We start from the raw sequence: 12915 nt of genomic DNA on the forward strand, positions 1-12915 counted from the left end.
AACAACAGTGTTCATGTTAAGGACAATACAAACATAATTTGCTCAATAAATGACATTCAAACTGTCCAATGTCCGTTTTTTCTCTGCAAGGTGTTCAAGGTGAAGATAGGTCAGGTGGATGTGCAAACAGTGCAGTATGGGATGGGCCTTATAGCTTGTTACTTATTGGATGAATGTATAATTATTAATCTGCCTACAACATAATCTCCGACACTCTTCTTTTGAATGACAGAAGTTCATACATGCTCCTCTTTTTAACGCTATTTTTTTTTCCAAGTCATGCATGTGTCTAAATAGATCACCACACTGCTTCAACTGTAATTTCCACCTTCAGATACAAAGGAGAACACGAAACAGTGAGTTATATTGAACAATTTATTGTTAGTACTTTTATTATATTTGCGATTATGGAAAAGTCTCGTTTACATAATATAATCTGTATGCAGTTTTGTTTTTGGATTTGTATTACCAAATAACAGTGAATGTTTCTTAAATGTATAATAAAGTGATAGTAGTCAACAAATAATATGTTTTATTGTTTGTTGTATTACAGAAGGAACAGGCACAGAGACGTTTTCATTCTAACAAATTTGTTTAAGACTTTAAGAACTATAATAAACTTTCAACAGAGTCAAGGTGTAAAGTTCAATATGTCAAAGTATCCTTTATACGAAAGAGATGGCAAAGGAATGATTTACAGTTAAATAAATAAGTACCAAGTACAAAACCTGCAGTTTTTCTGTCCTTCGAATAAAATGATCCTCAAAATGGCATAATGCAATTTGTGGTTGTTCTAACTCTTGATCTCTTATCTTTATTAACAGAATACAATTTGTTGGACATTGGACAAGCATATGAAGTGTTAAGAGCTGCTCCTGGTGCTCACTGGGTGTAACAGCCACTCCATGTGGGAAACTATTGAAGTGCCAGTGGAGAAGCTGTTACCTGCAGAGAGTCACATGTGACGGAAGCCGGAAGTGCTGCACGTGCCGATGAATCATTTACTCCCTCCACACCTTATCCTGCACATAGAACAGTTTCTTCATAAGTTATTATATTTTTACATATATTATAATGTATCAATTATAATGCATTTGTATAAATGTACAATAGTTTTGTCATTATTATTAACAATACAAAACATGGTTTGAAAAAATGCATTATTGCATTTAGAAAAATAAGATATATGAGTTATTTAAAAATAAAATAAAATAAAGTACTATTAATTTGAGTGCTGTCAGGAAAGATTCTCCAACATCCGGTTGTGTTGTGCAACTGGCAGCAGACGAATTTGTTTACCCTGGAGGGCCAATCCAGTGCAGAGTTTAGCTCCAACCTTAATCAAGCACACCTGAACATGCTAATCAATGTCTCCAGGATCATTAGAAAATCACAGGTTGGTGTGTTTGATCAGGGTTGGAGCTAAACTCTACAGTGCATTGGCCCTCCAGGGTAAGATTTGAATAGCCCTGGTTTAGAGTGTAATTGCCACTGGTGTCCACAAGGGCCCACTGTTATCTAATGAATTAGGCAAATACATTTATTTCACTTTTCGTTTTTAAACGTTTTGAATTTCTGAATGATTATTTTAATGGGGTTTTAATGGATTGTCTTAATGGGGTTTAAACATGTCTGAGTGTTGTAAATGTTGGAAACTGTTGGAAAATGCACATTTTGTTCAGTTCAAATGGAGTAACCAAAACGTCCTGATATACTCAATGTAAGTTAAATATATAGTATTTATTATTATTATTATTATTATTATTATTATTATTATTATTATTATTATTACAGAATAGTAACGCAAACCATGAAAAAAACATACATATTTACTGGATTAATTATAATTTTTGTTTAAAAAGTGATCGGTCCTTATGTTCCATAACTGGCGAGAAGCATATTTCAAGAATGTATTTATTATGGATGATCTAATGTTCCGCCCTTTAGGCAATTCAACATGAATAAATTCCATTGTTTGGTTTGGCAAAATCAAGGCTTTTATTATGAAGTATATTAGAAGTTCCGCATGTAAACTACGGTTTAGATACCAGTAGAAAAGTTGCAAAGAGATCCGATTAGATTGGAATAATTGCAAGACGTAAATTACAGTCATAGAAGAGTGTTGCGACAGACTCTTATACGCATTGAGTTACAGTTCAGGGGTTTGCCAAAGGGAAGTGCTGCTGCAAGTTGTAACGCAGGCAGAGGTGGCTGTCTATGTGGCTGACTGTACAGGGCTGGGAAAGTCGAACTTTCAAAAGGACGTCGCCTGTTAAACGCATTTTTTGTTTCGTGTCTTTTCCTTTCGAATTAGAATAGTCGCATAACGACCATCATGTTCAGCTGGTCTAAAAGAGAAGGGAAGAAAGACCCAGACCTTTTCCAAAACGTAGCGGAGGGATTGAAGCGCCTCTATCGCACCAAACTCTTCCCTTTGGAGGACACCTATCATTTCCACGACTTCCATTCACCAGCTTTAGAAGATGCTGACTTTGACAACAAGCCCATGGTGCTGCTGGTGGGACAGTACTCGACCGGGAAGACCACCTTCATTAGGCATTTAATGGAGCAGGATTTCCCCGGGATGAGAATAGGCCCAGAGCCGACGACGGATTCCTTCATAGCGGTTATGCACGGTGAACAGGAAGGCATGATACCTGGTAATGCGCTGGTTGTCGATCCAAAAAAGCCTTTCCGAAAACTCAACGCCTTTGGTAACGCTTTCCTCAATAGGTAATACACCATTTATTATGTAGCATAAAAGGGTCCATTTATAAATACCTCAAGTAACACTGTGTATGGGATGACAGGTGTGGTAGTAGGTTCAACTACGGAAATGCTGAAGTGCGTAGCACTTCTTTGACTCTTGCAGACTTGAGCATCTGTTATTTTGACCTCTGACAAATGTTTGACACGTCGATCTACCAGTTTAAAATATAACAAGTTATTTTAATGTAACTTGTAACCACATATGTTTTGACTCTAAAATGATCAAATAATGTAAGAATTAAATAAAAAAAGTAGCCTACTGGTGTACCTTTTTGATGTAACTATAAAGTAAAAAGTTACACCAACTCTTTGGTAGTTATACCCAGGAGTTGGATATATTAGCTATATTTACAAGTATCATTACATTTTGAGTCATAAAAAAATATTTTCATAGGATTTTCATTTGACCTGACCTTGTTTCTTCAAATGATGTGTGTGTGTATGTGTGTGTATATATATATATATATATATATATATATATATATATATATATATATATATATATATATATATATATATATATAATATGCAGACTATTTAAATCTATATTTTTAATAAGTCTTTGACAGATTCATGATGGTCTTCTCTGTTTGTTTTACTATTTTCCTTTCTCATGGCAACTATTTTTCTTCTTTGGTTATTATGCCGAACAGTGGTGAATAGTAAAACTAGTGAAAAATATTAATAATATATAATAATGTTCATCATAAAGCAGATGATAATAATGGCATTTTAATGTACTTTTTTGGGTAACTTAATAGATGGACAAAAGAAGCATTACTGTAGCCATTTGTTTTTAACTATGACCTCACAATTACTCAGTTATTATTTGCCCTCTTTGAGGTTGTGTCATTGTTTCCGTGTGCTTGATTGAGTCATCATTGCATATGTTTGGTCACACAGACCAAGTTATTGAACTTGAATTTGTCTTGAGCTTTTAGTCTATTTTTCTCCTTTTCCAAACTAACTTTTTAGATGACCTCCCATCACAGTTACAGTACATGTGGTAACGCTAACCAGGACATTTAGTCCAGACAGTATGCAGTTTGATGTTGTATGATGCCAGAACAACTTCCATATTGACTGCAATAGCTGTAACAGATTTCTGGGTGTGTGTCAGGTGTTGAGTTTACACAAGCGGATTGAAACTGGCTGGGATTACCAGTGCCATGCCATATGCTAGTATAAAAAGGTTCAAGGCAATTTCAATTGAATTAGCTATATATCTGGTCCCAAACAGAGAACCATAAAACCCACAATATTTTAAAAATGGTATCATTCTGAAGATATTTCCCCTTTTCCCCAATTTTGGTGTTGGTCACATGATTATTTGTGGTCATTCTGAAATTTTAAGCAGTGTAAACTGGTTCCGTTTTACAGACTTTTCAATATTTCACAATGTGAAACTCACGTGCACATATAATGTGTGTATATATATATATATATATATATATATATATATATATATATATATATATATATATATATATATATATATATTTGCTGCCAAAACTGCCCTGACCCATTGAGGCATAGACCTTGTGTGCTGTGATATCTGGTACCGAGATGTTAGCTGCAGATCCATTAAGCCCTGTTAGTTGTGAGGTGGGGCCTCCATGGATCAGACTTGTTTGTTCAGCACATCCCACAGATGCTAAATTGGGTTGAGATCTGGGGTGATTTGGAGGCTAAATCAACACCTCAGACTTGTTGTTGTGCTCTTCAAACTATTCCTGAACCATTTTTGCTTTGTGGCAGGGTGCATTATCCTGCTGAAAGATGCCACAGTCACCAGGGAGTACCGTTTCCATGAAAGGGTGTACATAGTCTGCAACACTGCTTAGGTAGGTGGTACGTGTCAAAGTATCCACATGGATGGCAGGACCCAAGGTTTCCCAGCAGAACATTGCCCAAAACATCACACAGGGTCTGCCGGCTTTCCTTCTTCCCATAGTGCCTGGTGCCATTATCAAGTGGTGCGCACATGATGTGAAGGAAAACGTGATTCATCAGACCAGGCCACTTTTTCTATTGCTCCATGGTCCGGTTCTGATGCTCACATGCCCACTGTTGGTGCTTTTGGCGGTGGACAGGGGTCAGCATGGGGACCCTGACTGGTCTGCGGCTATACAGCCCCATACGCAACAAACTGCATTGCACTATGTATTCTGACACATTTCTATCAGAACCAGCATTATTAATAAGCAGGAAAGGCTAGAACATAAAGATGTGTCTTAAGTCTAGATTTAAAAACAGAAACAGAAGGAGCACACTTAATGTCAGATGGCAAATGATTCCATAATCGTGAAGCAGCAACTGCAAAGGTTCTGTCACCTTTCATTTTAAGTCGAGACCGTGGGACATATAAGAGAACTTTATTGGCAGATCTGAGGGACTTAGGAGCTGAATTTAAGTGAACAAGATTGGAGATGTAAGAGGGGGCCATTAAAGGTGTGGTTGCATGCAATTTCACTTTTTTAACTTTAGTTAGTGTGTAATGTTGCTGCTTGAGCATAAACAGTATCTGCAAAGTTACAGCGCTTACAGTTTAATCCAAACAGAGATATTGTCTTCTAAAGTTATGGCAGTGTATTGCCTACAAAAACGGCCGGATTGGACTACAGCGAGCTTCTTCCTGGGTTGGTGACATCATAAACCCTTGCTTTTAACATAAACACTGCCCCAGATGTGACTTCTGCCTGTAATGGTAAGGGGCGTGGCGTTTTCCGGCAACCTGTGCTTGGCACATCAGCCAATAAAAATACATGAAACTACATTTGGCCATCTAACCAATCTAAGACCATTACATTTTTGGAGGGATGGGCTTCATAGAAGCAGAAAGCAAACAAGCTGTTCAAAGGACAGTGGAGACAGCGGTGTGGAAAAAGGGTCAAATACAAGAAAAATACAGCGTTTAAAAAAAGAAAAAAGAAGACATGACATACTGTGCCCCATAAACACAACCCTTTAAAAAAAACATAGAACCACCCTTTTAAGATGCATATATATCATTAATACATTAATAATTATTATAATATCACAATTATACATTATATAATGTGAATATTCTACACATTCAACCTTTTCAGTCAATTCCTTTGTTCTGAAAAACAGGCATTTTTCATATTAGAATATGAGTTTCACATTGTGAAATATTCAAAAGTCTTAAACATGGAAACAGTTTACACTGATTGTAATCTTATAATGATCACTAATAATCATGTGACCAACACCCACCAAAAGTGTGAAAAAGGGACCAAAAAAGAAAAGTGTGAAAAAAGGGAGCATTCTTCAGGCCACTTTTTGGCCTCGTGAAAAAGGGTTTGTACACAGTTTTAGAAGTGAATGTTCTGTTCTTTCTTAAACTTGTAATTTCTAAGTCAAAATTTCATTCTAAGTCAAGTTAAATCATTAAGCCTTGTTGTTGTTTTTTCTCTGCTTTTTTTTCTCAACAGTTTTCTTTTACATGTTCTGTTTTGCAATAGCTTGAGGCATATATTGAGTGTAAATGTTTTAAAAATGTTTTAAGTGAACCTAAGTCCTTTTAGTTTCCTATTATCTTATTAATGTCTTGTTCTTGATGTCTGTGGGTAACAGCTTTGTTCTAGTAGTTTCTGTGCTTCTTTAAGCTTCAGCTTCAGCCTTGTGACAGAGATTTGCATATATGTGTTAGTAAGCAGCTGCTGTAGGCTGACAGGGAGAAAGACTGTAAATCACTGTAAACAATACGTCTTTGTATAGCCAAAGTTCATTTTGTGTTATTACAGCATTTCGAGATTTCAACTTCAGTCTGGATTTCATGCTTACTGAAACATTTACAGATGGAAATAAATGTTTGTGTGGTTTTTAAAATGGCTGAAATCCTCTCCCCATGTGAATAAGAGCTGTCAAACATTTTTACTTATGCTCTCCATGGTGTCATGGAGATAATGAAAAAAAGTGTTAAGGGTTATATTTTGGATTCAGACAACCTGTTACAGTATCTTGTATGCTTAACTTCTATGTATGACTCTCTTTCTTCATGTATGTGCAGGTTCATGTGTGCTCAGTTAAACAACCCTGTCTTGGAGAGCATCAGTATCATCGATACTCCAGGCATCCTGTCAGGGGAGAAACAAAGGATCAGCAGAGGTCAGCAGCCTTGGGTGCTTTCTGGCTTATTTGATTTTTACACCATTCATTTAATAATAATAATTATATTCTTCTATGTTTATTTTTTATTAAAACATTTACTTATTAATTTCATAATAATATGAAATCATATATATGACAGTAGTAAAAAAGATGACAATAATATATAATCAGTGCTATTTGTTATTTTTATACAAGATCATGTTCTTGATCTTTTATCATAAATATATTGCTTCTTTTTCTTCTTTGTCACTCCACATAATTATAGGACTTGTGCTCTTTTCCATTTTTTTCTTTCATGTAGGAAACTATTATTTGTTGCGTTTTAGTAATAATACATAATACTTGTGTTGATCCTATGCAAATGGTTTTGCAAATTTGTAGTTTCACTTTTTTATTGGGACCTCATGTGAATTCACGTTTGTTTATTTAGGTAGAAAAACAAGTAAAACAAGTCTGACATCCTTTCCTGCACACTCTCTTGTGTGAAATCTTCACACAATGGTGTATTTTCTTAATACAGGAAAGAATATCTTGAATATCTTTTCTCCACTAATAATAGTAATTTATGCTGTATTGCATTAAATGAAGAAACAGGATGTCAGAGCTGCTCAGGCAAGTTTGTTCGCCGTGCATAAATCCCACATGTAAAAGCAGTCGAACTGGCCTAATGTTAATAGAAAAAAAAACTATTGTGGCAAAATAAGCCTGACCGCATTGTTCCCAGTTTCCTCTTTTTATACCAGTAAAAAGGTTTTTGTGGGTCGAGAAGCATTTTATTATCATATGACTGGTAGCAGCCATGTGTATTTTGAGTTGTCTAATATTCCACACAGTCACTATCTGATATTCTATCTGGAAATAAATGATACGCTATCATTTATTACGAAATAAATATCATTTTTTATCATTTCTTATGATTTTTTATAATTTCGCTATCATTTTTATACAAAATAAGATACGCTATCTGACAGCTATACGCTGTCACTATCACTACTCCATTCTCATTCAGCTGTGAACAGGAAGAATTAGAAGGAAATGCTGAGTAGGCCCATATGTCCACTCACTGCCGAGTACAACTGTAGATACAGATAGCAACATCACAAAGAGACAGCTGTTAAGAAACAGAAATGTGGCATTGTTACAGGATATGTCTCAAGAGTCACATGATCGCTTTGTTCTTTCTGGGGCCAGTCGAGACCGTAACCAGATACTGAGACCAAGGTGCCCCTGCATACCATAGACGCGCAGCAGTCATGCTTCAGACCCTGAGGCTTCCACACCAAAGTCCCAGCAGAGGCACAACAGACTGGGCCACAGTTGTGGCTGTGTGGGATTAAGCATGAAAGGCTGTGTGAGCATTTCTGTCTGACTGCAGCTAAAACGGCCTTTGTGCTCTAGTGTTTCCATGGGTTGCTATTATGATGTCATCTTACCATTTACAAGTTCATTCTTGTGGGAAGGCGTTTACACTGAATATCTGGAAATAGGGTCATGAAATGGCATCAAGTTTATAAAATGGGGAACTAAAAGTTCCTGTGTGGTACAGGGTCATGTGAGATTTTGCTCAGAAAATGTTTTTCCAGAAGCACCTCTTACTGACCACTGCAGCATTCAATATCTTTGGTCATTTTCTTGGGTCAGAAGTATCGGGCCTACTCAAACTATGAGGGGGTTTGTGGATTTACACTTTCAAAATACAAGGAGTGGAACGAAACCCAATTGGGTTTATACAGAGTTCCACTCCACTTACATGAAAAAACAAAAAAACACGCAGACAAATAAGTTGAATAATAAAAATAAAAAAGGGTGAAAAACAATATTCAGAAGCCTGATTATGCTTTTAACTTAAAATTACAGATGTTGAAGGATAATGGCAAAGGAGGATCAAAGGCAAAGAGCAGCATATTAAATATTCCGCAGGAAACTATAACAAAAGGCTGTCATAGTAAAATCAAAAGGTCTTTCAACTGTTTTTTTAAAGAGGAATAAAGACAACATAGATCTTAGGGACAAACTTAATTTACTCCGTAGTTGAGGACCCCTAAAACTGAGGTCAGTTTTATGACCTGAAGTTCTAGAGAACGGTAAAACAAAATTTATTTCTCTATATTATGGTCGTTGTTAAAAAAAAAAATTCATTTAAAATGTAAGAACTAAATTAAATAAATGCAGTAATTAAAAAAAATGATATTAACATTTAGTTAATTTTATTTATTTAAAATTGTCTGCAATCTATATTTTTATTTCTTATTGACCTCTTATCCATATTTATTTTTTTAATAGTTCTTACAGCTTAATTGCTGATTGTTTACTTCTATTTAATTATATGCAAGTCTTTAGAGTTTGACACTTTACTGTAACCTTGTTATCTTTAAAAAAATGTAGTTGTGCAACTTTCAAAAACAACAATTCATCACAATCATTGCATCTCTACAGAAAAAAAAGATGTTTGATGACAATAGGTGACTTTCTATTCATGTGCAGAGACACCAGGGATTTCACAGGCAGCAGATCTCCTTCTGAATACATGGCTTTATAGTGGCTGTTTACAATTATCTGAATTGACTGAGATCAGATGACGCTGCCACTAATCAAAATCCATTATCCCTGACCTCCTTTTCTAAAATAAAACATGTTGCTTACAGCCCTGCTGACTTCCTCTTTGGTTTAGAGAGCTTTGGTTTAGGGCCCGATCTAATGCACGTTTTGTATCGTCTCTCAATTTCAGGCTATGACTTCGCAGCAGTTCTTGAGTGGTTTGCCGAACGAGTGGACAGAATCATCCTGCTCTTCGATGCCCACAAGCTGGACATCTCTGATGAGTTCTCAGACGTGATCAAGGCCCTGAAAAACCACGAGGATAAGATGCGTGTGGTTCTGAACAAAGCTGACCAGATCAGCACCCAGCAGCTGATGAGGGTGTATGGTGCCCTCATGTGGTCACTGGGGAAGATCATAAACACCCCTGAGGTTGTCCGAGTGTATATCGGCTCCTTTTGGGCTCAACCACTTCTGATCGCAGATAACAGGAAGCTGTTTGAAGCGGAGGAGAAGGACCTCTTCAGCGATATTCAAAGTCTTCCCAGAAATGCAGCCCTACGGAAGCTCAATGATCTGATCAAAAGAGCACGTCTCGCCAAGGTGAAACTGACATTTTTGCATGTTGTGTACACAACAAGGATGCTTTAAATTGATCAAAAATGGCAGTAAAGACTTTTAGATTGTTACAAAGGATTCCTATATTTAAATTAATCTTGTTATTTTGAACTTTTTATTCATGAAAAAAAGCATCTTTTGGATTTCTATGAAATATTAAACATTTCAACAATGATAATAATAAGAAACAAAGAAGCATAGCAGCACATTATATTGATTTCAGCTCAAATAAAAAAATTCAGCTTCACATGAATAAATGATATTTTTAAATATATTGAGATGGAAAATAGAAAAAAAGTTCAAAGACAATATATTTTATTGATATTTCGCAATATTACAATTTTTACTGTTTTATTTAATTTATTTATTTTACATTTTCTAGACAGTACATGCAGCCTTGGTTAGCATAAAATATATATTTTTAAAAATGAAATCTTAGCAATCCCAAACTTTTTTGTTTTGTTTTGCAGAGAGCAAAAAAAGAAAAAGATAACTGATACTTTTATGAACTTTATACCCCATTGAGTGTGTATGGGATTTTGATCTCACAGATAAAGTTTCACATCTTATTTTCATTTCATGAAGTAACCTAATACTTGTGAGAAGTATGATTTTGACATGCTAAACTGCACATATGCTACTTGTATTTAATTTGAGTCCACTGAATACATTTCTTCTAGGTACATGCTTACATTATTAGTGCTCTGAAGAAAGAGATGCCAAGTGTATTTGGCAAAGACACAAAAAAGAAAGAGCTTATTAACAACCTGAGCGCAATCTATGAAAAGATTCAGAAAGAGCACAACATTTCACCAGGAGACTTTCCTAATGTAAAGAAAATGCAGGTATGAAGTTGCACATTTTTATCCAATAAATGTAAGTTTTAAAAACCTTAAAAAACAATACAATCTCTCTTTACAGGAGTTGCTAGCTGCTCAGGACTTCACCAAATTTCCTGTCATGAAACCAAAATTAATGGAGTCAGTGGAAGACATGCTTGGTAATGACATTGCTAAGCTCATGACGCTGGTCCGTAAGGAGGAGGCCGCCATGCCCAGCCAGTCAGTGAAGGGTGGTGCGTTTGAGGGAACCATGAACGGGCCGTTTGGTCACGGATATGGAGAAGGTGCAGGGGAAGGCATTGATGAGCTGGAGTGGATCGTGGCTCGTGATAAGCCATCATATGACGAAATATTCTACACCCTCTCGCCAATCAATGGGAAGGTATCTGGTGCCACGGCTAAGAAGGAGATGGTGAAGTCCAAGCTGCCAAACACAGTGCTTGGAAAGATTTGGACTCTGGCAGATGTTGACAAAGATGGCTATCTGGACGATGAAGAGTTTGCACTGGCGAATCACCTGATCAAGGTAAAGCTAGAGGGACACGAGCTTCCAGCTAAACTGCCCGCTCACCTTGTGCCGCCCTCTAAACGGTCGGAGCAAAATTGAAGAGCTGGCTTGAGTTGATTGGATCTCAGTGGCTCTCAGCTACATTCCATGTTGCCCAAACCATATCTTCTAGGTTTTTTGACCATTCATTTGACTAACTTGCATCAGGAACTGGATTTCTGTCTTAAACATACATTTATATTAATGGTTATACATCAAAAATGTTTGGCTTAGAATGTTGGACTAAGAAGACAAACCAAGAAGAACTTATGTGCCAGTGACTTTTTTGCTTCTTTATTTTTTTAAATATGGCTTAGAAATGGAGAAACCACATGAGCATAGAAAGAAATTAAACTAATTGCAAAACTTCTATGGTACTTTTTACTGGGCATTGGATTGCGATAAAGCAGCAGGCAAAAACTGAGGATATCAAGGGGGCTCTTTAAAGAAACAAAAATGTGAAAATATTCCTTAAATGATATATTTCCAAACATAATTGCTGTTTTTTTCTTCAAAACTTCCTTAACTTATTTCCCTTTATAGCTATTATATCTGTGTTTTGTATTTTTGATTTTTAAGATTTAAAAATAAATGCTTTTTGATTTAATATCTCTAAAGTTTATCAGTATACGTATTCTGTCATTTTTAGGGTGTTATTTTCTATATTGGGATTAAGTGATCTGAAATCCTCACCTTCATCTGAATGCAGCAATTACATTGACCAATAAAAGAGTTTATTTGTAAACTGTGCTTCAAAGACTTCTTGAGTTTTGGAAACGAGCACCACCATTCACAATTGTAAAAGATGCGTACATCTGTCATCTGTTGTCAGGAGTGCTGACAGAAAACTATGTACTTGCATTTCTAGAACTTTTGAATTTGAGTGAAAAAACTGAGGTGTTTTTGGAATGGGAGTAATGCAATGAGAGCGTCGTATTTAGCTTTGCTTATCAAGTTGTTATGTTGAGGCATGTTCAGGCGCTTTACTGTACAGCGTCTTGTTTTCTTTGGCAGCTATTGGGAGTTGATCAGCTGATGGGAGTTTTTTCCTTCTCATGCAACCGACTATTACTTTCTTAGTCAAGATCATTCTTTTAGATACATCTCAAGATGACACAAGCACATGTTACTCTTCATCAAGCATATCTTTAATATAATGCTATGTGTTTTTCAAAGAAATTAATGCTTTTATTCAGTAAGGGTGCAATAAATTGATCAAAATTGACAGTAAAGTCTTCAGACTTTAATCATCAGAATCATGTTTAAAAGAATGTAATATGATTTCCTCAAAAATATTACATGGCGCAACTGTTTTCAACATTGATGATAATGATAAATGTTTTCTTGAGCATCAAATCAGCATATTAGAATGATTTCTGAAGGATCATGTGACACTGAAGTCTGGAGCGATGATGCTGAAAATTCAGCTTTGCCATAATACATTTCAAAATATCTTAAAATAGAAAA

The 12915-nt window shown here is 35.9% G+C and overlaps 1 protein-coding gene across 1 annotated transcript; it reads left to right on the plus strand.

Moving 5' to 3' along the window:
- Nucleotides 1-1996: 1996 nt before the first annotated feature.
- Nucleotides 1997-12198, plus strand: ehd1a (EH-domain containing 1a). Its single transcript, XM_067457286.1, has 5 exons — nt 1997-2733; nt 6803-6900; nt 9632-10044; nt 10740-10904; nt 10981-12198. The coding sequence occupies exons 1-5, from the start codon at nt 2336-2338 to the stop codon at nt 11506-11508; spliced, it is 1602 nt and encodes a 533-aa protein (XP_067313387.1). The 5' UTR covers nt 1997-2335; the 3' UTR covers nt 11509-12198.
- The last annotated feature ends 717 nt before the right edge of the window (nt 12199-12915 follow it).

This window comes from Pseudorasbora parva, chromosome 11 (assembly GCF_024679245.1).
Source record: "Pseudorasbora parva isolate DD20220531a chromosome 11, ASM2467924v1, whole genome shotgun sequence".
Classification (NCBI taxonomy): Eukaryota; Metazoa; Chordata; class Actinopteri; order Cypriniformes; family Gobionidae; genus Pseudorasbora; species Pseudorasbora parva.